This window comes from Carassius auratus, chromosome 37, assembly GCF_003368295.1.
Source record: "Carassius auratus strain Wakin chromosome 37, ASM336829v1, whole genome shotgun sequence".
Lineage (NCBI taxonomy): Eukaryota > Metazoa > Chordata > Actinopteri > Cypriniformes > Cyprinidae > Carassius > Carassius auratus.
In genome coordinates, this window is record NC_039279.1 from 10303221 (window position 1) to 10329415 (window position 26195).

The window sequence follows — 26195 nt, forward strand, 5'->3', positions numbered from 1 at the left end:
AATGTTTTGTTTAACCTATTAAAAACCCAAGATGTATGAAAAATTATTTGTTTTGGTGATATGTTGCAAGAGAATTATGTGCACACACACTGAGGAAATAGAACATCAAATTGCAAAAGTAAAATATGTAACTTTAGGTTTGACTATACTTGTTATACATCCTCACAAATACAGTGCAACATTAAAAAAAAACTGACTTGTAAGGACATTTAAAGTGTTTGGATTATTTGAATGGCTCACAAATCATCTGTTTGGCTCACGATCGTGTATTGCCTTTAATTTGCTGATACCATCGGGTTTCTCTGAGGGCTTGGGGTCAGCAAACCTCCTCACCTCACCATAAACAATGAGATGTTCTTGCTAACATGAAGAAACCAAAATGCATGTGTGTTCATCATTTGCAAACGAGCTTGACGCAAGCTGTTCTTCAAAAGTCATTCAAAGAAAAGGCCTAAATCGATACGTTTGAAGTGTTCAGATGCAAACTTCTCCAAACATCTGGCTTTTTCTAACCATTCCGATAACGACACAATTGCAGTTTTCCATCAACTGCATGGTTTCCGAATTCATAGCAGAGGGGATCAATTACATGTTTGTTTACATGGTATACTGGTACAAGCCTCTTATTAAATGGGAATGGGTCCAAGATAGAGTTGAACTAAAGTTAAAACTGTTCCAATTAAGCCCTTCTCCTGGTAAAGACGCTTTACTGTTATTTTCCCATGGTCGACGGTCATTTTTGTTTGTTTGTCCACGTTCGGAGATTAAAATTCAGCCCTGATTCCTTTTAGATGCTTCTTGGACACTTCACGTGGTGTTTGTTTTACAGTGAAACGGAACTTTCTCACAGGACAAGTGCGCACAGAGGGGGGAGGGGAGGCGCTGAGAGGCAGGCGCGTGCTGAAGAGCCCCATTCAGTGCGCGCAGTGCACAGCGCAGATAGCACGCGCAGCGCAGGAGCGGCGCTCACGAGCTCTTTACCAGCGTCCGGTCAGTCGGTGTCACTCTGGGGAGGTACAGTAGTGCGATCCTCGGCAGTGTTCTGAGACTGCACTAACTGCTCCGGTCATTACTGGAAATGCCATGAGAATGGATATTACGGAGGATTAATAACTAAACAAAGGCATTTGTGAAAACAAATATAACACACGTTTCTTTTATTAGATTTTTTTTTCGCAAAACTTAAGTGTATTCATTTTACGCAAGACGGAGTTTTCTTCAGCATAGGCTCACAATGACTGCCGAGAGAGAGAAAAGAAGGTAAGGCGCAGGAAACTTTTTATTACTACTATCAGTTATGATTTTCTTGAGTTGTTTACCTTAATTTGAGATTCTCAGGTGAGATTTTTCATGTTGCCCAATGACAGGGCCACTAGAGCCAAATTTTCGCATTAAAATTGTCTTACTAATACCGGTGTTGTACTTGAACTGAAATTTAATGTAATACAAATACCCCTTTTTTATTAATAACCCTTTCCTATAATCTATCGTCGCAATTTTATTTGTTCAATATTTTGATATTGGAGAGGTGTGCTCGGACCCTATTTTTGACTCGCTTTTGTTAATGGACGCATTCAAACGACTTGAAACTTTATTAAATGTCATCACCAGAGTTGAAAAATAGCACACTGCTGCATCTCTCTATGAAACGAATGGATTAAAAAATAATGATTCTGTTGTAATCATGACTGAACATGTTGCATTCATGATGTATACAAGAAGACAAAACAAAACAAAAAGCAGCAAATCTGTATTTAAAGATTTGGACCCTCAGAGACTGTCAGACTTAGAATAAAATCGCGCAGTGGAGTCTGACAATAACTAACTGTTGAACTCAAAATATCATTGTAAAATATATTGCACTATATCAGGCCTGATAGTTTTTTTGTTTTCATCTATTTAACGTCACAGTTATTTGTAATTTTGATTGGTTTCATTAGATTTTATACATATAGTATATTTGTTTAGTAATATATCCAGTGAAGTGAACTTGTGTGCAGTGAACTAATACTTAAAAATCAAGGCAGCAATTAAACTACAGATTATCACTTGATTTGTTTTAAGGTTTTAAAGCTATTTTTTTCAAGCCATTATTGTCTTTTTTTATGTTGCAGTATATTGCACCATTGCAAACATGACTTATTCCAACATGTTTTGTTTGTTTTTTAGTCTGTAATGGAAGTATTTAATTTAATTCACCAGCAACTCTGTTTGTGTCCTTAACTATAACTAATACCTCATACAATTTATTTTTGGTTAAACACATTAGGACTCAAACAATAGAATTCTTATTTTTCTTGCCAGATACTGACAGCATTATATTTGGTCGTAATATAAAACAACACTGGCTCTTTGGTTGCCCAAGGCATATTGAAGAGGGGTTAAATGTTCCTCTTCTTTGTGGCTTGTTGACGGGAACGTAATGTTCCAATCGAAACTGAGGTTATCAGATCAGGGTTCACCTCTTTTTTTTAAAAGCGTGAACAATCCATTATGTTTCCTTAATCTGGTTAATTCCATGACTTTATTCTATTCTTATCTCTTATCTGGTTTGTTTAACTTGCTCTACAAGTGTTTCATTAACACTGTGGTGTCTTTTGTAATTAGTGCCAGCTGGGTAATGTAATCATTTAACTGTGCTATTTTATATCAATCACCTATCATCATCTATCAAAGCTCGCTACACAGAAGGAATATGCAAATCAATATATATATCAGACGACTATTCTGACACCCTGGGTTTATTTATCATATTCTGGTTAACACAGAATCTTTCACCGGATTATTAGTCGGGAAGCTAAAGGCTGGCCATCTCTTTGAGGTTAGGAAAAATATGATTATGTGTAGGGAATGGGTGCTCTGTACAGTCTGGCTCTTGGTTCTCGCTGAACTCTGGCCTGATCTGGTTGAGAGGGAAGATGCAGAGAAAGATAGAGGGAGGAATGGGTTCACATCGGCCTGCTAATCACATGATCTGCTCTCTTTGACAGCTTTTGCTTTAGTTGTGCGTGAAGACGCAGTAGGTAAGGCAGTAGGTAAGAGGTACAGCAGGCTCGCCATTGTGTTTGCTAGGTCGTTATGTATATGCTTTAGGAATCGTGACAGCTATGTTTCACGCAAATCTCCCTTGAGATCTCTTGCTGAAATACACACAATTCTCCTGTTCAGAGCCGGACTGATTTTAATGGAAAAAAACACTGCGGGTGGGAGTGGCTACATAGCTGTCAGTCTTGTTATTTTGTTCCAAGGAAACAGAGATCGCAAAAGAGAGGACAAAGAAGTGGAAACAGCCAGCCGGCCTCTGTCTTCAGGCTACCTTGACCTGTAGCGCATTTCTAATCTAAGTTGTTTAGCCAGTTAATGTGGAAAGGATTTGTAGCATAGCTGGGGCTTGAGGTCAGCAGCTGGACAGTGTGGGAACAGAACTCAGTAGCCTGTAGTAGAGGGCAGAGGACACAACTCCCCTCCATATGAAGAATGAAATCCACGCATAAAGCAAAGGGATTGCAAAAACTACATCTCTAAAGAGAGATAAACCTTACGTTCAGCTCAAATTCTAGGGGTGTTTGGGCAGTGTAGGATTGTGTTACTGAATAAATTATCTAGGAGCTCATGCATTCGGAGATGGTTACTTATTCCAGCTGGCTTGTGACAGAAGGGTTTTCTTTATGTTTTATAACAAAACCAATGGAATGATCTGATGTGTATTTTAGGATATTATAAAATAATTATTATATATTTACATCCAATATTTTAAGCATTTTAACCCTGATTATGCAACAGGCAAAATAAACTGATATTCCAGTAGGTGGCGACAAGTGACAGTCCTTGTCACTGAATCATTCACTCAACCTATTTGTTCACGCCACTCATTTATTCAGGGAAGGAAAGCTTGATTGAGTCATTTAAATCGTTTGCTCAACTGATTTATTTAAAATATCAATCCATTTAGAATGATACTCCAAAATGGCTTGTTTCTGGAAGATGTGCAGCAGCAGTTGATTTGGTTTTGACATGGTTTATAAGAAACTATTTTCACTGATGTAAGAAAAAAAAAAGACAATATAAATGGCAACATTGTATCTAAAATGCAAGTTACTTAGTATTAATGTATTGTTTATTGAACCTGCTCTTCCTGACTGATATTACTTATTTATTAGTTTTCTTCTGAAATGTGTACAAAGCAGAGAAACTGGCGCTGATAGACAGAACTAGAGATGTTTGAGAACAGCATCTATTGAATAAAACACTAATCATATACATTTTTGGTCATCTTTATCATAGATTCAAACACAGCAGATCCACCTGGTTTCTCTGGCATAAAAATGTAGTTTTTCTACTACTGTTTTTTATGCTGTCTTGCGGTTCATGGTTTTCCGTGCATGTCAGTCTTTCGGTATGAGGGAACAATGTGCAGTGTTTAAATACAGTGAAATGTTTCATAATGCAAATTTTGCAGTCAGCGGCATTTTGTGGCTGTTTTTAATGTATGGGTTCGTGCAAATACAATTATGTCTGTTATTTATTGTATTAATGTAAAATTAAAGTGTCCAGCTTTTAAAATGTAATTGACATATGACTGACACATTGCATAGATTTAAGAGTTGGATAATTTCTTAGAAATTACAAGACATTAGAGCATTTGTTAAAGGGCAGATGCTTTTAGAGATCTTAGATTATTTGAGATAATTCCAGGTTACATAAAATTATTTTTAAGCATTAGTCTTTTAAATACTAGTATTTTAAATACTCTATAACAGTAAATAAGCTGTATAACTGATTGCATAAGCACTTAAACACTGGAAGTACATAATTCAGAATCCGCTGTTATCACTCTTTTTTCCCCACAAATGAATTTCCTGAACATGTGAACTCTAGTTTGAGTCTGCATTATCTTTTCCCATTTATTGCACATTGTGTCTGTATTTTTAGAGCTGCACTCGATTCGTTCTTATTAAAACTGTGATGTAGTTGCATTTATGGTTGAAGACAGTATAGAAAGCAGTATAGGCTAATTGTTTGAGTTGAAATGGAAGTTGCCATTCCTCATTTAGCCCCAAGGAAATTCAGACAGTAAATTCATGTGTAAGTCCCATGGGTTTGACCTCTGAGTAAAAACCATTTTACTCATTTCCTGTGAGAAGAATCCATGGTTACTATTACAATGACAATTTTTTTTTTTGTGTGAAAATTGGGTTAGTGGGAGGACAGAAAGGGGGCATGTTGTGGTTGCCAAGTATGCAGCTTTATAATAGACGGTCGATTATTGCATTCCTGCACCCCCGCACCACGCTGTACACATTTTACAAACACTCCCAGAGCCGGGCTGACCTGAGTTGGAGGATAGGGGACCCACACTGGGAGGCTGCTACTGGAATTACACCGCTAGATCCTGGTCTCAGCATTGGCCTCCCACAGACACTGAAACTTAGTGCTGCCAGCAGGCCACGTGTGTTGGTATCTGTGTTATAATATGTGACGCATTAAAGAACACTTGTGGTGTTTTGCCGACGAACAGCTCTGTGTGGCTTGGTTTCTTGTGAGGGTGGCACACCACACTCAGAGGCCAAAGAGAGTTCGCTTCTCTCTGCCACACACTCTTTCACACACTGGCAAGCCACAAACCTCAGAAATCATTTAACTGGCAAGATAATCTTTCTGTCTGGATAGATAAATGACGGCACATATTTATGTGCTTTCTTGAGAATTTCACTCTCTTAAATTATTGTTTTTATGGGTAAACTATCCATTTAAACTGTACAGTTAGTGATAAAATGCTATATGGATTAATTCATAAAATAATATTCTGCATTACATTTTATTAACACAATAAATGTTCTTGGACTGTCAGATTATACTGAATAACATGTAGTAACAAGCTCAAAACAGACGTCTGCATGAGCCAGGCCCTGTGACCTGACCTAACTCCGGCAAGAGTTGACTGAAATTTAATTTATCGGTGACAAATTTCAAAACCAATTGAAGAACCAATTTTGAACCTAGAGTGACTTTTTTTTTCTTTTTTTCCTTTGCGAGTGAGTAAACCTAGATTAAAACCTTGATGCAGAGATTCTCATAGGTGTGGTTTTGCAATGCTTTTGCTCTGACTCAGTGATGAACTTTGTGCTTGTGCACAATAGTATTCTTAACATAAAATATTTAGAATAATTTTTTTTTAATCAACTCAAAACCTGACAGTTCACCAATTGTTGTGGGGAAAAAAATCAGGTCACTTATACCTTTGCACAGTGTAATTTTGTGGGTGAAATCATTTCAGTAGGAGTCTGTGCGATCAGGAATTACACACGAGGGTGGTAAATTTTCTCTCGTCACATTAGGTTCAAGTTTGCCTTGTTGACCAGATACAAAACTGCTTGGTTTGGAGGTGTGTGCTTTTGTGTGAGAAGTGTGTTGTTTTCATTGATTGACATAAGACTTTCTTGCCCGCAAAATTCCTTCATGTGTCTGTGCCAACCAAAACACAACAATAATTTGTCTTAAACCAAATTTAAAGTTAATTGTTTTATTGTCTTTTCTACATTAAAATATATTAAGTACAATACTGTACAGGTACTGTATGTGAGTATATATAAAACATTGGCTGCACACAGTATCTTAGCTGAAGCTCAGCCTATAGGCTGTGTTGTTTTCATCAACCTCTTCTTTGTTCCAGGCATCCTTCAGAAAGGCGCAAGGAGAAGTCCCGTGATGCAGCGCGCTGCAGGCGCAGTAAAGAGACCGAAGTGTTTTATGAGCTGGCCCATCAGCTGCCGTTACCCCACAGCATCAGCTCCCACCTGGACAAAGCCTCTATCATGAGACTAGCTATCAGCTTCCTGCGCACACGCAAACTTTTCAACTCAGGTATGAGGCTAAAAGAAATGATGTTTGTATGTGATCCTTCATTAGGAGTCAAGCTCCATTGATTCTGTTTGTTTTCTTTTATCGTGAGTCAGTCACATCCCATAATTCTGTGCAGTGAAGAAATTGGGAACTTTTTTAGTACACTGATCCTACTTGTTTCCGTTTCTGCCTGACCGTATTTCCTGCAATATCGAACATACTGTAGTCCAACATACCTGCAGCTTTCATCAGACTGCCCTGTAATTGTGAAAAAAAAAATTTTTTGGATGTGGATCATCATCACTGTGACAAATGGTTTACATATTGATAAATAAACATTATTGTCACATATACACTACTGTTCAAAAGTTTGGGGTTTAACATATTTCTGTTTCATGGTGCTTTTTTATGCAAAAAGTTGGACTGGGTAGGTCTATAAGATGTCCTGTACATGAGACAACGAGGTGTGGGGTAATTAGGAACTGCTGATATTGTTTTCTGTGAACTGTGAATTATGATTTCATATTTGGTGTGTTGTATGTGTTTTTGAATGTTCTGCGTCATGGTTTGACCTTTGATAGGCCCCAAAATTACAAAAACAGAACCTGTTTAACTAATATGTCATTCAGTGAGGCGTGTGGGAACCGTAACTGTATAGTCATAGAATCATAATATTACTGATAGTGTTAAAGAGGTTATGATTCTCGTCTGAACCAAATGTTTGATCTCTCTGACATTTTGAACTTACCGTAAAGGAGTCATTGGTTTAACATTGAGTACACCATATAATGAATTTCCAGCAAACATCCTTCTGGAGATAGAAATCTTTGAACCCTCATTTTCAAATGGCCCAAAACTGATGAACCAAAGAGATCTCCTGTCAAAACGAAAAATCACAACTGAAATCTCTTTAACAATTCCTTTTTTCTGGTCAAATAAAATGAAAAATCAAATGGGGTTGTACTGAAATCTTTTTTTTTTCTACTAAGAAAATTTAAGAGAAACTTTAGTGCCAAAGTTGTTTGTTGAAATATAACTTGAAAGAAAATTAAAGAGCAGTTGCTGAGAAGGCTATCAGAAAACGTTGTTGACGACCAGAAAAGGCCTAAATGATTGTAATCGAGATGGACAGAGAATGGCAGAAAATTGCAAGTTCTTTGGATTGGCTGAGTGACAGAGGAGTAAGACATTACATCGAAGTATTAATAGCAACAGGACGAATGCTGCGGGTTTGATGTGGGAGCACAGACATGGACCACCTGCTGACACCCAAACCCACAATGCAGACACATAGAGCTGAGCGGGGTCAAAGCCTCAGCGCTCGGGCCCTTATTGCCTGATCTGAATGAGCAGGGGAGGAGGCCCTTATCTGCAGGGAAGCAGACATGAACCTCACAGCATGGAGCCTTGCTTTAACTATTTTCTCAAGTTCTTGATGTTTTTCATGGCATTGTGTACCTCAAACATCCTCTCTTTGCTGATCAGCTCAGTTTTTACAGTTTTTATCCCATGTTGGTATGTGAATTTATTTGGATAAATAAGTCTGTTTAACTGATTCTGAGCTGTTTACTTTACTAAATGGTACAGGATATGAGTCTATGTTTGTGTTAGAGTGTGTGATTGTGCTTTTACTTTGGGTTTGAGAAGGTCCCTTGAATTTGTCTTGATGATTTGCCAGTGTAAAATAACAAAAAAGACCAAATTTGACACTGCACACATACTAAGTTGTCTTGTCTTTGGTCCCAGGCCGCACTGTACAACGAACCCGGTCACAGGATGACAGCCAGATGGACAGTCTGTATCTGAAGTCTCTGGAAGGCTTTGTCGCTGTGGTAACATCAGATGGAGACATGATATTCCTTTCAGAAAACGTCAGTAAATTTATGGGCCTTACGCAGGTGAGCCTCACCTCATGTCCTTTATTCCTGGAGAATAATCACAGAGAGAAAACTTTAAGCCTTCTGTTGCTTCATTTAAAGTGGCTGAGCATTCAACTTTTCTTCTCTTACAAAATGTTAATAGGTAGATCTGACAGGCCACAGCATCTTTGACTTCACGCACCCCTGCGATCATGAAGAAATCCGAGAGAATCTCAGTGTCAAATCAGGTGAGCGTCAGCTTAAAACAATGTTTTCCAGAAGTATGTTGATACATTTTTTTTTATTTGGAGATACAGTATACAATGTTGCCTTAAACACCAAAGTGGCAGAATCTCCCAGTCCTCTTTATCTCTGGATTTGCCATGGAGATGTCCTTATCTGAGAGCAGTTATCACAGTCAGGATGTTATATTTTGTACATTCTTGTGGTTGTTCCTGTGGGGACAAGTCCCCCTCCTTTACCAAGCCTCATCCTATAGACCACAGTCCAGTCTGTGCTCCCTTCTGTCTAGACTTGAGGGCTATATTTTGTTCAGGACATTTTTAGTTTTAATTTGAGCAAAAATATTTCAGTATTTTAAAATCATTTAGCTAGGTCTGAACAATTTGGGGAAGAAACTCTTTATTATTATTTTTTATTATTATTATTACAAAAATTGGATTATAATTTAATGTATTCCATTAATTTCTGTTACTTAATTATATTGTGATCGTATATCAATATAGCTAAATACTACTTATAAAACATTGTTATTATTATATTGTTAACAAAAAATACATTTATTGCAAAAAATAAAAATGATTACTTTTGCAATAATTTTATTAATACTATTTCAGTGTAAAAAAAAAAAAAACTCTTTTAAAACTCTCTAAAGTTCAACTTTAAATCCTATCAAAAAATTAGGGGAATTGTTCTACTCAGTTTTATTTTATTTATTTATTTTTATTCTGTTTGTTTACTTTAATTAATTAGTTAATCATTAATTCGTTTAATTTCAATTTTAAAAAGAAACAACCCTCAGGCAATGGCAGGAATTCAGAAAACTTGATTTGAATAGTTTTGATGCTAAACATAGCTCGTGAATTTTTGGTTTCATATCGTTTTTGCACCAAGGTGTGACCTTAGCCTTTACTCTGGCTCAGTAGTTTCTGAAAGTTACTATTTCTGTTGCTATCATGTAAGCAGTGTGTGCCTTGCACACAGACACATACTCATATTGAGAGTTAGGGGGCCTTTCCCCACAGCAAATGTTCCTCCTCCTCTTGTTTTATCTGTGTCTTTCACGAGTCGGTCACCTGACCGGTTTAGAGCTTTTGAGCGAGTGGCGTAACTTTCCTGCCATTTCATTGGTCGTTTGGAGATAATCCCTATGCAATAACAACACAGAGAGCTCCATACACTGTAGTTAAGGTTTCAACAGACTGATTCAGTTGAACTTTGCACCTAGCATCCACGACCCACTGACAGACCAAAGTCCTCTGAATGTGCAAAAATAAAGCTTTTTTCCATGCACAGTAGTTATTTATAGTAAATATATGATTTTTAAACATATCTCTTACGGATTGTTTGATTGACAGGACCTGTGCATGGCAGAAGAGGGAAAGACATGAGCATGGGCAGAGATTTCTTTATGAGGATGAAATGTACAGTCACCAATAGAGGTCGCACTGTCAACCTCAAATCAGCCAGCTGGAAGGTAAGAACGCATAAGCACGTCATACAACATCATGCAGTGCACATGTGCATGTGCTATCAACTAAAACATGGTGTTGCTGCTCTGTCTGTCAGGTGCTGCATTGCACGGGGCATCTCCAAGTGTGCAGCAGCCACCCCCCTCAAGTCTTCTGTGGGTTTTCGGAGCCACCCCTCACATGTGTCACAATGCTGTGTGCGCCGATCCCACACCCCTCAAATGTTGACACACCTCTCGACAGCAAGACGTTCATGAGCAGACACAGTATGGACATGAAGTTTATCTACTGTGATGAGAGGCAAGAAGCTGTTTACTAATTGTCATAATTGTGCATATTGTATATGTGCTTGTTTATGTGCATGAACACTGGGCCCAAAAATATATAGACACAAAAGGCAACAACAACAACAAAAAAGATGACAAATTTAATTTAATTAGATATAAAATAACTATGAAAAAAATAAAATGAAGGCATCTGCATGCAAAAGATCTGTGGACTAACTCAACCTTTCTTTTAAAAAGCATCATATGACCCCTTCAATCACTCAATATCATGTTGTTCCAAACCTGTAAGACCTTTGTTCATCTTTGGAACACAAATTATGATTTATTTAATGAAATCTGAATGCTTTCCGATCCCGCATGGACAACTAGGGAACTACCACACCCAAAGCCGAGAAAAAGGAATTCATTAAAACAGGGTTTAACCTTAATTTTTGGAATGATATGAGGGAAATTAATGACATAATATTCATTTTTGGAACTATCCCTTTAAAAGCCCATACTGGAACAGAAAAGGGAGAGGCTATTCCAGGGGAATACTGAAGGATCGACAGTCCTGAATCTTGGTTAATGATGTGATTTAAATCGATTACGCTTTGTATTGTCTGTTCCATTAGTTTTATTCTTGACCTTTCTTTGTGTTTCAGAGTAAGCAGCCTGATCGGGTATAAGCCAGAGGAACTTCTTGGCCGTTCAGTGTATGAGTTCTGCCATGCTTTGGATTCTGAAAGCATGACGAAGAGCCACCAAAATCGTGAGTACCTGTTTCCATCTGACAGACACAAATCCGGGAGGCACAAAAACACAAGTTGGGTTTCATGGGGTCTTTTTCTGTTTTGACTTGTAAAGATTAAACAGATTTGAATTGGAAATGCCTGTCTGAACAAAGCCATAGGGTAGGCACAGTTTTCTTAGTTTTCTTTGTTCTCTGTACCTCAGTTTTATGCACTGGTGCAAACATAAGAGAAACAATGCAGTAGCTCATTGTGTGAATATCTCAAGGTCCCATCCATTTTGTCTAATTTAGCTCCACTCCGTCCTGAAGTGACTCACGGTCTGGAATAGATCCATGCCTCTCATCTCTGTCCATGGGTAAACTACTTGAGTTCAAAACCTTGTAGACCTGAGGTGTTCCCATGGGCTTGATGACTGAGGGAAACAGATGTCCCGCCGGGCTCCAGGAATTGTTGAAGGATATTTATAAACTCAATGGTTGTTGCATTGCACTGTTTATTTGCTTAACAGATGCTGTAGACTCTACATTTCATGTTTTCAGCCACTTTGCTTTTAAAATTGCCCTCCCAGGAACTTAAACCTACAGAATAGTTCTAAACTTAAAGTTTGGGGGAAAAAAATCTACATTTGATACATTCTACATTTTGTAAATTGTACATTCTCTTTTATGTATGGAAGCCCATTTCTGTGCCAGAAAGAAAGTAAAAATTATGAGATAAAAGTACCAAATCGTAATTATGAAATAAAAATGTCTATTATTAAATGTTAATGAGATACAACGTTGGAATAATGAGATACAGCCATAATAAAAAGTCAAAATTATTATTGACAAAAATGTCATTTTTTTTTTTTTATCTTGTGTCTTTCCCCTCATAATAATGACATTTTATGTCAAAATTTTATCTTTTTACATTAAGCCCAAGATCCCTGACCTCAGCTTTCATGAAAGACAAGATCTGTCTAGTGAAGAATTAATAGAAAAAGGCAGCCCAGAGTGTACTTCCAATTTGAGCCCTTTTATTTAGTATTTTAATTAGTGATGCACCTATCATGACTTTTCATGATTGATTCAGATTCCATTTTTTTTTTTTTTTTTTTTTTTACCAGCCAATTGGCTAATTCTGACATAGTCATTTAAAAATATCTGTAGGCATTTGAAATAAGAGAGAACAACTGCATTTCAGTCACAATCCATACAAAGATGCTACACACATGTTGCATGAGCATAGATTCACAGGATTTAAAGCAAAAATAGAATAGTCTGACTTTAGCTTTGTGAAATTATGCTACATAAAAACATATCTGCATATCAGCAGAAAGTCTGAATGAGTCACATTAGCTTCCAAAAATAACAGAGAAATAAGTACAAAAAAATACAGTACAAAAAGTGGAGAAAATATATTTTAGTACTTATTTTTCAGTTATTTATGATGAAGATCTACTAATCGATTGCGTTAAGTGGTTTGGCGTCCACTGATTTACATGAATTATGTTTCCAGTGCATCTCAGGCATAAGCAATACATGAACCTTATTATTGTAAAAGTATACTGAGAATAGTTCCCTCACTTAGACATCTCCCAGATTCTTCTTAAACCACGTGATGATCCTGCTGTATACAAAGGCTCCTGTCCACTCTTGTTTTGAATGTGATTTTGTTTGTTCAGATGAAACTGATTTGATTGTTGTCGCCACATCAGGTATTGAGGCTGAGTAGATGGCCTGAATCCCATTATATACCCTTTGACTTAATCGGCAACAACCCAAAAGCTCTCAGGTTTGCTTGTTCAGAATAGCCCACCTCATTAGCTAGTGCATTAGAGGCTAACAAGCCTTTGAAGTGTGCTTCCTCTGATGTTTTTAATCCAGATCAGTGCACTGCTCTTCTTCACTGGCCTCTGTAGTACCTGGAGTATTGCCTAAAAGCAAGATCTTTTGATTTGAAAAATGACTAAACTTACACGAGTTGCAGTAATGGACCTTATTCAAAGACAGCTACATTCTACAGAGCACATCCTGAATAATGTCAGACAAGGAAAGTTATTTGCATGATCAAATCATTCATTAGCAACAAAATGCTGTAAAAACTGATATTTTTTGCTAGTGTTTTATTTACATATTTTTATTTAAATATATATGTGTAATTGTGAAAAATGGTTTTAAATCATATTAAGTTTTTAAGTTGACCCAGGCTGCATTTATTTGATTAAAAAAATTATATTGTGAAATGTCGTTATAATTTAAAATAACATTATTTTTTTAATTTTTTTATGTCATTTATTCCTGTTATGGGCCAATCTGAATTTTCAGCAGCCATCATTTCAGTCTTCAGTGTCACATTAACCTTCAGAAATCATTCTAATTTCCTGATTTAACAAGAATTGAATGAAAATTAGTGGTCTTTTTAACTTGATTACCTATAAAGAAAAAATAAAGAAAATGTGTAAATACTTTAGATTTATGCGTTTGGCATAAATGTTAGTGTATCCGTTTTATTTTTGTTGCATTTAACAATCACTGTTTTCGTCTTCAGTTTGTAACAAGGGTCAAGTGGTGAGCGGCCAGTACAGAATGCTAGCCAAGAACGGGGGCTACGTTTGGGTGGAGACCCAGGCAACTGTCATCTACAACAATCGCAACTCCCAACCACAGTGCATCATCTGCATCAACTATGTCCTGAGGTATTGTATTAAATTAATTCCCTGTGACGTTTAATGCCGTTACGATATTCTTCTCATGCTCTCATTGTTTTTTAGTTCTGTCGAGGAGCAGTCTGTCATCTTCTCCCTGGATCAGACGGAGTCTCTGTTCAAGCCCTACCACATGTGTAGCATGGGAGAACTGTTCAGCCAGGGTAGAGCTTCCTCCGTTTCAGAAGCTGAGGACATTCTTTTCACTAAGCTCAAGGAGGAGCCCGAGGAGTTAGCTCAGTTAGCGCCCATGCCAGGAGATGCCATCATTGCCCTGGACTTTGGTCAGAGCGCCACCTGGCACTACTTCAACCATTCCCCCTACAATAGCTTCACCCTCTTCACATCCTCAACCCCTGACTACAAATCTATTCCCATCCTGCATGCATGAACCCCTTGCTCCTTCCCTTGGCTCTCCTTACTCTACCTCACAATCACAACCAATCACACACGTACACTGCCCAGGTCATAAGCTGCGATGTTGCAGCAGACGTCATTGTACTGTAGTTCAGTGGCACTGTAGCTTGGCTTTGCTGCAGGGTACGCAATATGCATAAGGAAAGCTGAATCTATCTGCTCCTCAACATATTGGCATATTATGGCTTAGCATTGGCTTTAGCATAAACGGTTTTGTATTATTAAAATGATGTTTTTTTTGTTCCATTTTTAATAATAAAATCACCTGTGCTTTTGAAGGTTTACCAATGGCAGTAGGCAGTGTTTGTGTGTTTCTCCTCACAACAGGGCTATAATGGGTATACTAATTTATCTTTTCATCAAAATGCATGTCTTCACATGTCTAACCACTGCATGGAATGCAATTCACCTCCTTTTGATCCTTACAATAATTCTGTTATTGCTTTTGGTGATGGCTGAGGTTATTTTTGATCATATTTTTATTTATGCAACCATCTACAGTTTTCTCATGTAACTCTAACATTTATTCTTTTGTACATTGTGTTGTTTAAGGTGTGTCTATCCACTGTTAGATGATCTTCCTTGGCTCTTTATGTAGTAATTCTATGAGATTGCATCTCGTTCAATAATTTTTTTCCCACATGTTGAAGTTTGTTGACTTGTTACTTGTCATGTGCATTTGCAGATAGGCCAGATTTTGAAGAACAGACTTTCTTTTCCAAGTCCACCAAGCCACCTATGGTGGGACCATCATGGGTTGTGGACACACCCCCTGATGGCAGTCTTGATAGAAAACTGTCCAACATGCCCTCCACCTTTACCAGACCCCAGGTTCCTCCTGCAGGCAAATGCACGCCTTGTTCCACACCCTGCTTAAGCAGCCGCAGCAGTTGTTCTACAGTATGTCCCATCTCCATCTGGTCATATGTCAAAAACAGTCATTTAAAGGCACTTTTGCACCAGAGGAACTAGGAGCATATTTAGTTCTAGGAACTCCATTTTGGGGAACTTAATCAGCTCCTACTTCAGAGAAGGGTCTAAAACAATTCTATAGGAACTATTATTGATGTAAGTATACACTCATTTGCCAAATGCATAGGAAACACCGACTACCCATCATTTTTAAAAAAGCCATGTAAAAATAAGTAACCAGGAAAATGGCCAGAGGGAGAAACTGGTTCTCTAGGAATGACCCTGCTGGCTAGTTCCTAGAACTACGTTGTGCGAAAGTGCCTTTAGATTTCATTGTCACTCATGACCTGTTCTCTGACCCTTTGAAAAAAATGTTGCTGTACCTTTAAGACTTAAATATATACAAACCAATTTCATTTTTGGTGTCCTCTTGATATGACCTCTTTAAATAGTAAAGCAGTTAAGGTGTATTTAACATTAAGGTGTGTTGAAGTGTGTGTTAAATGTGCTGTGATGTTTGTGTGTGCAGCCTAGCAGTCCAGTAGATTACTGTGGCAGAGGAGAGTGTGATCTGAAGATGGAGCTGACAGAGAAGCTATTTGCCCCTGAATCTGTAGCAACAAATCCCACTGGCTCCCAGGTGAGTGTGGTACATTACAAACAATTCAATCTGTAATAGATGAAATGCTATTCCAATTCTACCACAATTTTCTTTTCTTTTTTTCGTTTCATTCCTGTGTCTTTTGATGAACATACAGGCTGGATTATGTGAACAAATTAAAAATATTGCTAGTATATTTTTGGTGTCTTTCGATATTATTTTTTTTCTCGCCCACTGTATGTATTTTTAAGTAAATATTTGGTAATCTAATTGTGTGCAGTTGGACCTGAGCAATCTGGACCTGGAGACTCTTGCTCCATACATCCCAATGGATGGTGAGGACTTCCAGCTGCACCCCATCTGCCTGGATGATCCAGTACCTGACACAGGTCCAGGCCTGAGCACAGCCCTCCAGCACAGCTTCAGCAGTGTAGCTGACCTCTTCCAGCCGCTGAGTCCATTCCCTCCTGACAACAAAAGCAGCACTAGCACATGTTCAGACACGGCTCATGTGCAGCCTTACCAAACCACACCAAACATCCCACTTTCCTCTAAGGAGGGTAGACAGAGTCTTCAGTGGTCCTGTGACCCACCCTCAGAGTATGAACGTACAGATATTGGATGCATGGATGACCGAAACATAGCATATCCAGGACAAACATGTGATTTCAAAGCTGCATTACCACAGCAAAGGTGATTATCATTAAATTATCAAATGTGTTTTATTTTGCAATACATAAATTGGGCAGCAGTGATCTTTGCAAGAAAGTGAATTGTGTAACCTTTTGTGTAGGTATAATGCTGCAATCACTTCAAAAATCAATCACCTTTCTAAACACATAAATGACTGAAAATATGCAACAAAAAAAGTCTAGACCAGTCACAAATTAGCACGCAAATAGAAGAAAAAAGAACGCCAATTGCAAATTAGTGTGCAAGTATGTTGCACCTGCAGTCAAGGGGACAGCTGAACAAAGATTTTCAAACTTTTTGATGCCAAGGACAACCAGATATAAAAGCAGCTATATATTCTTATGTATAAAGGCCAAGGTCAAGGTCAAGTTTATATAGAACCTTATATAGGACCTTAAAAGCAATGTGCGCTGACCATGGTGCTGCACGGCCAAAACATAAAAATATCAACCAACAAATAAAAGTATTGTTAAGACACATAAAATTTAAGATCCTGAAAAACTACCTTTATAAAAGAAAAGGAAAGTAGGAAAAGAGAAAAAAATACAACAAATCATCATCACCAAAAAAAAAGGTGTTTCATGTTAAGCAAAAGCCAGAGAAAAAATATTTGTTTTCAAAGTAGATGTAGGGGAAGATCTGATGGATTAATCAGAATGTTTCAAGGAATATTAATGCATTGCTGTTCCTTTACATAAACTACATTTCTAAATGTTTGGAGTTGGTTCCAATATTTAATACTTTTTTTATGTTTTTAAAGCTTTTTATTCTCAACGAGGCTGCATTTATTTGTTCAAAAATACAGTGAAAACAGAATTATTGCAAAATATTTTTGTTACTATTTTCTTTGTTACTATATATATATATATATATATATATATTCCTTTGATGGAAATGCTAAATTTTCAACAAACATTTTTTCAGGACTCTTTGTAACATCATTGTCTGTATTGTCACTTTTGATTAATTTAATGCATTCTTGCTGAATAAAAGTATTTATTAAAGTATTCATAACTTCCGAACAGTGTGCTATAACAAAGGTCATGTTCATTCATTGATTAAATTTTTCTTGCTGTTTTCAGATTTTATGAGAGCTTTGCCCCTGTACAGAAAGGCAGGAATGCGAGTCAGATAACGCTCGTCAACAACTTTAAACGGAAGAGGCAAGCAGATTTCAGTACGTCATGCTCTTTCACCGATATTTTAAAGGTAATCTTTCAGATCTCACTGTAGACTAATGGAAAGGAGTAAAGTGCACACCAAAGACAGTATGTTAACATAATGTATATTCAGAAGGTGTCAGCTCCTCACGAGTCTGGAATGCAGAAAAGGATGAAGACGATGAACCTCGACAGCTGTGCTTTCTCTGTCAGAAAGTCTCTCAGCACAAGTGTGCTAACAGGTACATCAGCTCTCTCTTCAACATCTTTAGATGTTTTCTAGTTTTTTCTATACTGAAATTTACAGTCTCCTTTGTTCATTTTTGACAGATACATTTCCATTTATGCCAAGTGGATTGGTTTCTCCTCACGGCTGCAGTCAGTCTCTCCAAGGGAGCTCAGAGGATCCCAAACAGCATTTCCCAGAGTCATTCAGCTCTCCCAGTAACAGACAATACAACATGATGCCTCTACACAAACACACAGGTCGGTCTCCAGCCTTTTCTATAATGCCGATTCTTATTATTATCAATATTATTAACTTTTGTCTTTTAAAATAAAATAAAGTCTTTAAATTAAAATAAAGTATTTTCTGTCAGTTTTGGTTAATTGAATATGTCCTTGTCAAATAAAAGTATTATTTCTTTTTTTTTTTAAACGTACACTTTTAAATAGTAGTGCGTATTCCAAAATCTTCTGAAGTCATACAATAGTTGTCATACCATAACTGGATCAAAAATGGGAATTTATTCTAGCGACATTCGCATTACATGTGTCTTTTATTTTTGACAGGCATAATAAGTCAACTGTTAGGCCCATCATTTGACTCGTACTGTCTGCCAGAGCTGACGCGATATGACTGTGAGGTAAACGTGCCTCTACAGGGAAACCTGCATCTGCTTCAGGGCAGTGACCTCTTGAGAGCTTTGGACCAGAGCACGTAAGACCCAGAGCTTCTGCAGTGATCCATTCACCCAACTTCGTCTGTATAAGCTATTATCTTCTACGTGTGTATTATCAGTCTTTATTTAGATGTATTTGTACATTTTCCTTTAAGACCTGTGTAATATTTTAATATATATTTGAAAAATGTGTTTGGACACACCACGTTTTGTGCTATCTTAAACTCTGATATTGTCCTGAGCCTTCAGATGCTAAGTGTTCTTACCATTTATGGTCTGATTTAACAGATGTTTCACTGTTGCAAATTATATCTCAACTAAAACAAAATATATACTATATATAATAATGTTGTTTCATTTGCAACTTATTCATTCAGCTTGGAATGCAACTGCTGTGTTTGTATAAATCAAAGTTTTGCCTGTTTCCTTAAATATTTGGCAATGGCATAAAACTGTGTAGCTCAGAAACATGTTTGTTTTCCCATTAAGAACATTAGTATTGTAATCTTATTCCTCTACTTTTCACAATCATGACAAATGCTGTATTATTTAATTGTATAGTTTTTGTCATCTAAAGCACTTTATTTTGAAAGATGCAAATGGAAGACCAAAGTGGTCTTCTCAGGCCCATCCAAAACTAACCATTCTCTAAAATAACCCTCTTCTTCTTTCTTTGAGAACTGAACTGTAAATTTCATATTTTATTTCTTATACAAACATATCTATTGTGTCTACATTAGATGAGGTCTCTGTAGATCTCTGTAACACGTGAAAAGTGTTTGTATTTGGTGTTCAGAAGTGCCTTGGTACTCGCTCTCGTCTACCTAGCAGTAGACAGAGATCAATTTGTAGCTTTCTCTTTTACAGTACATATCGAATACATAGTAGTTTAACGTTATGAGATTTTGTAGTAAATTTTGTTATGTGTATCACCTTTTCATGATACTCTGGGGTTTCTGTGTTTCTTAACAAAGTATATAAAGCTAATCTGATCGTATTTTTATTATGGCTTAAAGTAAAAAGACTTTGTATTCCAGTCTTTCTTTGTAGCATTGAAAGATACGAAAGTTTGCATTATGTCTAAAATAAATTAAAATGTAAATGGTGCTACTTACAAATCACTCTCATCTGATTCTTCCCATCATCCTCCACTTTACTTAGTGCAAGTTTTTTTTTCTTTTTTTTAGCTTTATTGTTGCAGTAATAGGCTGGATAATGGACCAGGTCAGTGAGCCTTATATAAGTAGAATTGGTGTAAAGTGTATCAATTGGTGCATTTAAGCAGGATACTGTTGGCCACAAACATGCATAGTGTTAAAACATACAAATGACTATACAGGGAATACATATTTTAACAGTGACCAAGCAAACACTTCCTATCAAACACTTTTGGGAGTCGAGAGATCCTGAGAGTACTGATAAAACTTAAATATACATGTGACATGAACTTGTTAGGTTTTCATACATGGATCAAGGATCAAGGTGAGAATTCACTGGGGTAATCCGAGTAACAAATGCCATTATTACAATGTTTTGAATGTTGTGGGCATCCTTTTATTTAGATGCTGATCACCTCAGAAAGGTAAGAGCATCCTGATGCTGTCTGGGTGTCACAAAATTGAGGGAAAAAATGGATTTGGATGTGTGGAACTGAACGCATGATTTCTCATACAGATTTTGTTTTATAGCAGTCCACATAAGATAAGAGAGTTATTGTCTTCAGAAATCAATGAATTGTGTTCACTTGTAGCTCAGAAACAAAACAAAAAATTTGGTATCGTGCCATTTTATGACTATTGTTTTTCATATTTCCAGCTATGCTTTAGTCACAAAAGAAGCCATTGTGTTCGATTTTATCTGAGAAAAACTCATGGAGATAAGAAATTGAAATATTAGCATCATTTTTAGATCAAGATACTGTCTGACACACTTTCAGAGAGGAAGTTTCTACAATGTGATGAGGTCAAATGGGAGCGATTTTGCTTAATATTACCCATATGAAGTCATCAGTATGTATCCAGTAATTGTTACAGTGGGACAATAGATGTTTCATAACCTAAATCATGCCACTGATGTAATCATTTGCTAGATTGGGGTCAAACATAAATGTTTTTTAACTACTTCCATGTGATTCCTAGAAACCTTTCTAGCAATTAATTGAAATAATCTGGGTAAAATAGACAAATCCTTACAATTTGTATGAATGCCTCACCATATATAAACACCATAATTTTATCTGCAATTACAATTAATATTAAATGAGCTTTAAACCTTGAGACATCACACTGAACGTGCAGTTGAAGGGTAGACATTTATTTTTCTATTCCATTTTTTTATGTTTCCTCTAATATTTATTATATTCCTATAAATTTGTCTATGGATTTCTACTCTTACAACAACCTTACAAAAACAACAATTGATGATTTAATCCCAGCATATTATATGCATGGGAAGACTGTGTAAAGTTATATACTATATAATATGTTATGGTTAATTATCCAGTAAGTAGAGTAAATAAACATACAGCAATATTTTTCATATGTGCAGTTTCATGTACACTTGCAGGTACATTATAACAGTAAAGATTAAAAATTAATTATTAAACAATGCATAAAGTAATTTTTTAACTTTAACTTCTTGTGCATTTGTTAATGTCTGCACACAAGAAACTTGTATCTAAGTGCATATACTATTATAAAATAACAAAAGTGAGACTGATAGACCACTATCTGTCAATCATGCTTATTTTGGCTTTGCAAATAAATTGTGTTTTCTCACGAAGGATGTGGATGGAAGCCAAGCAGCCTTAATCCCAATGGGATTACAGACATCTTCAAGAGCCTCCCATAATGCACAGGGTCTCAATGGCAGATCGTTGTTTTCCATGGAGAAGGGAAACATAAATAAGGAAGAGTCAATAGATTTAGAATCTAGTGAGTGATGCTGCAGTCAAGAACTGTAGTCACTCAGAGTTACGCACTGCATGTGTGCAATATCTACCAATGAAATTCCTTTTATAGCAAATATAAATAAGGATAATGCATTTTAGAGTAAATTACATTGTGCATAACTGATCGCAATGACCTTTGTGACAAAAATAAATATTTTTATGATTAATATTCATATAAATATAAATATTTTTCATTACTTTCTCAAGCCAAGTTATCTTATTGTTTAACATTACTGCACAAAAGAGAAATCAGCAGTTTGTTTATTAAGAGAAACATTGCATAAAACTTGCTTACGTTGTCTTCCTGTTTTCAGTGTTATGTTCGTTGAGAGGATAATACATGAGTTATGATTTATTAGCTTTGCATTATATAAGGATGGAGTGACACAATGACCCCTTGGACAGTATTTCCACAGAGGACGAATCTAAATAAAGAGTGTTCAGAGTTGCACCATTCTGTGAGCTTGTATATTAAAACAATTTGTTTGGTGGATGGAGAGAAAGAAAAGTGTGCACTTTTAAAAGCTTAAAGGTATATTTTGTAATGTAAATTTGCTGAAAATGTACTCCCCCTCAGGCCATCAGATGTAGATGAGCTTGTTTCTTTAAAGAAACTCATCTACATCTAATGGCCTGAGGCTGAGCAAATTTTTATTATGAAATGTTCATTTCTTGGAGAACTATTCTTTTATAATAAGGGTTTAATATAGCTGTACTGTCACTGGCAGTCGCAGGAGGTTTTCTATGGCTGCAGTTGGGCACATTTCTCATTCTCAAAGGGGTTTTGACACGTGACCCATAGTTGACCCTTGAGACGAAGAAGATTTCAGATGAGATTTGTAGAAGAGGAAAAAGACAGCCGTTATTTAACACTGCAAACATTGCATTTGACAGTGCCACAGTCACTGATGTATTGAGGTATTGTCACTGTGTCCGCCAGGCAGATGCAATGAGCTTTATGTAAAAACCCAAACCACATAACCACCATTTCCGGCAGTAAGACACACGACTGGAGCTTTCTCGTGGGAACTTGTATTACACTTTACCTATTGAATTTTTCATATTCACACACTTCTGTGCGTCTGTATTGATTATTATTGATATATATATATTGTATTCATTATTGCTCTGCATAATGAAACCTCCAAATTTAGGATATTTCAGGAAAACAACAATCATTTGAGCAAAATTATTATTAGTTCAGCATATTTATAGACCTATAATGTAATGTGTACTGTATTAAAAAGTTGTACTATTACAAAGGGAATGCTGGAGGCAAAAGGTGAGTGCAGTTAAATGATGGAAAATGTTATATGACAGCGGAATATCCATTTCGAGACAATTTAGCTCAATAGGGTGATTTTTCGACAATTACATTTCTTTTGTGACATTTGCTTTCCATCTAGTGGCAAACACAGCAAAATGCCAGTTGTTCGTAATTGCTAATGTTTAAAATGAAACATTTTTTCCTAGTCAGTTACATTCATTTTTTCCTTTATGAGATTTCAAGTGGGCCATTGATGTTGTAAAGACATAAAATTTAGGGCTTATATCAAAACTGACATTTTAAATTAAATAATAAAAATAAATAAAAAACAGATCAAAACTGCACATCAAACTGGAGTCAAAAACTTGACATGAAGTTAATTTGATATAAACTGAATGTCAAACACATTGGCCTATATACAATAAAACCAATTTCAGTGTGGGATTAACTTCCTGCTTTCACCCAATCACAACTGGAAGAAATTGCCTTTCCTAAGCGAATTATATATATATATATATATATATATATATATAAAATTATAATTAGACGGCACTTATCACATACAGGAATGACACTGTAATGGAAACATGGGCTCAGGAATACTTCCAGAAAACATTGTCGGTAAACACAATCCACCGTACCATTCACCTTTGCCGGCTAAAACTCTGTAGGTCAAAAAAGAAGCCATATCTAAACATGATCATGACTGTGTAGAAGAAGGATCCATGTACTGAAATGGCCAACCTGTAGTCCAGATTTTTCACCCATAGAACATTTTTTGAGATGTGTTGATGCCATGAAATTTTAACTTATTTTTCCATTAAAATGATACAATTTCTCAGTTTAAACATCTATGTTGTATTCTGAATAAAATATTGAAATTTGAAACTTCCACATCATTGCATTCTGTTTTTATTCACACTCGCCTAAAGGATTATTAGGAACACCTTACTAATATTGTGTTTGACCCCTTTTCGCCTTCAGAACTGCTTTTATTCTACGTGGCATTGATTCAACAAGGTGCTGAAAGCATTCTTTAGAAATGTTGGCCCATATTGATAGGATAGCATCTTGCAGTTGATGGAGATTTGTGGGATGCACATCCAGTGCACGAAGCTCCCGTCCCACCACATCCCAAAGATGCTCTATTGGGTTGAGATCTGGTGACTGTGGGGGCCATTTTAGTACAGTGAACTCAGTCATGTTCAAGAAATCAATTTGAAATGATTCGAGCTTTGAGACATGGTGCATTATCCTGCTGGAGGTAGCCATCAGAGGATGGGTACATGGTGGCCATAAAGGGATGGACATGGTCAGAAACAATGCTCAGATGGGCGGTGGCATTTAAACGATACCCAATTTACAACTAAGGGGCCTTAAGTGTGCTAAGAAAACATCCCCCACACCATTACACCACCAGCAGCAGCCTGCACATTGGTAACAATTCAATTTAAACTCTGACTCTACCATCTGAATGTCTCAACAGAAATCGAGACTCATCAGACCAGGCCACATTTTTCCAGTCTTCAACTGTCCAATTTTGGTGAGCTTGTGCAAATTGTAGCCTCTTTTTCCTATTTGTAGTGGAGATGAGTGGTACCCGGTGGGGTCTTCTGCTGTTATAGCCCATCCGCCTCAAGGTTGTGCGTGTTGTGGCTTCACAAATGCTTTGCTGCATACCTCAGTTGTAACGAGTGGTTATTTCAGTCAAAGTTGCTCTTCTATCAGCTTGAATCAGTCGGCCCATTCTCCTCTGACTTCTAGCATCAACAAGGCATTTTCGCTCACAGGACTGCCGCATACTGGATGTTTTTCCCTTTAACACAATTCTTTGTAAACTCTAGAAATGGTTGTGACTGAAAATCCCAGTATATTCAGTGCCACAAGAACTAGAGGTATTTCAGTCACATTAATAACAGGGTTAGTTGCCAGTCCAAAAAAGTAACATAGGCCGACTGTTTTTCATTTTTATATACATATATTTCTGTTTTTATTTTAAATCATTTTGTTTTCTGTTTGATACAAATCTAAATGTATAATTTAAAGTCATTTATAAAAATATAAGTTGTTGTTGTGTTTAAGATAGATGTAGAATTGAAAAATAAATAAAACAAATAATTGCCTAATATGTTCTGTACATTCCAAAATGTCATAAATAAGAATGCATAGCACACACCCCACTTTCTGTTACAATAGGTTTCTAAATCTTTACAAAGTAATTTTGAGTAAATACAGTGATAAAACAAATGTAGAATTGTTTATTTTTTCAGTCCACAAAATCAAATGGTATACTTTATGACATGTTCAGCTTATAAAATCCTTAACTGCATAAATCCTACGATGAAATACATCAAGAACAATAGCAAAGTCTCTTGGTTTTATAGTGATAGGCATGAATAGCTCTCTGCATGTCATCCTTACAGTATAACGTGTTATTAGTTCCAACAAGTACTCATTTTGTCCAAGAGATGTCGCTATTAGAGAACTTTACAAACGCAAGTCAACGCAAACAGTCCGAGCACGTCTATTGGTTGACAGAATCCGCCCAGAACAACCTCCTGTGTTTTATTGCACACAAACCTCATGCCTTCTAAGAAAGCTCTTATAGAACAGCATAACTGATTTATATTAAACTCAAAATATTTAGTGATAACCTACTGGTGAATTATTTTTCAGCTCTCTTCATGACCATGGCATTCATTCTACAGAGACCATAGTAGGCTATGTGGAGTTATGTATATGTATATATGCATATTTGAATACAAAAAGTTTATCACTATATATATATACTCAGAATAATATTTAGTCATTTAGCATATTTATAGAGGAGCAGAAAGAAATGTGTGGCACTCAGTAAATAACTGATGGAGACTCCAAATGCTGAATAATTGGGGGTGGATTTTAAAAGGGAAGCCATTCTTGGAACAACACATAAATGGAAAGTTAATTTACAACCTCTCCCCACCCCCAACGCTCCCTCCTACCCATTTATCCAATCAGGCAGTGGGTGTTGTTTGTGTGTGAGCCAATAATGGCCAAGCACTTGCCCTCTGCAACACAGCCACGATAAAAGTGTATGTCAGTCTTGTGTGAAGAGGAACCATGTGAAGGGGGTGGGATACAACAGACCAGACCAGCATAAATGAAATAATTTTCTTGATCTCTGGCCTCA

The 26195-nt window shown here is 36.7% G+C and overlaps 1 protein-coding gene across 2 annotated transcripts; it reads left to right on the top strand.

Annotated features, from left to right (window-relative positions):
- The first annotated feature begins 906 nt into the window (after window positions 1-906).
- Window positions 907-19924, top strand: LOC113056146 (endothelial PAS domain-containing protein 1-like). Of its 2 annotated transcripts, none has more exons than XM_026222690.1 (16): window positions 907-1260; window positions 6674-6864; window positions 8590-8741; window positions 8866-8950; window positions 10301-10419; window positions 10512-10714; window positions 11346-11452; window positions 13965-14112; window positions 14188-14405; window positions 15224-15438; window positions 15980-16090; window positions 16332-16744; window positions 17827-17953; window positions 18038-18146; window positions 18235-18390; window positions 18697-19924. In XM_026222690.1, the coding sequence occupies exons 1-16, from the start codon at window positions 1235-1237 to the stop codon at window positions 18846-18848; spliced, it is 2532 nt and encodes an 843-aa protein (XP_026078475.1). In that variant the 5' UTR covers window positions 907-1234; the 3' UTR covers window positions 18849-19924. The 2 variants fall into 2 exon arrangements, with proteins under 2 accessions (XP_026078475.1, XP_026078476.1); XM_026222691.1 differs by having other exon boundaries at window positions 18041-18146.
- The last annotated feature ends 6271 nt before the right edge of the window (window positions 19925-26195 follow it).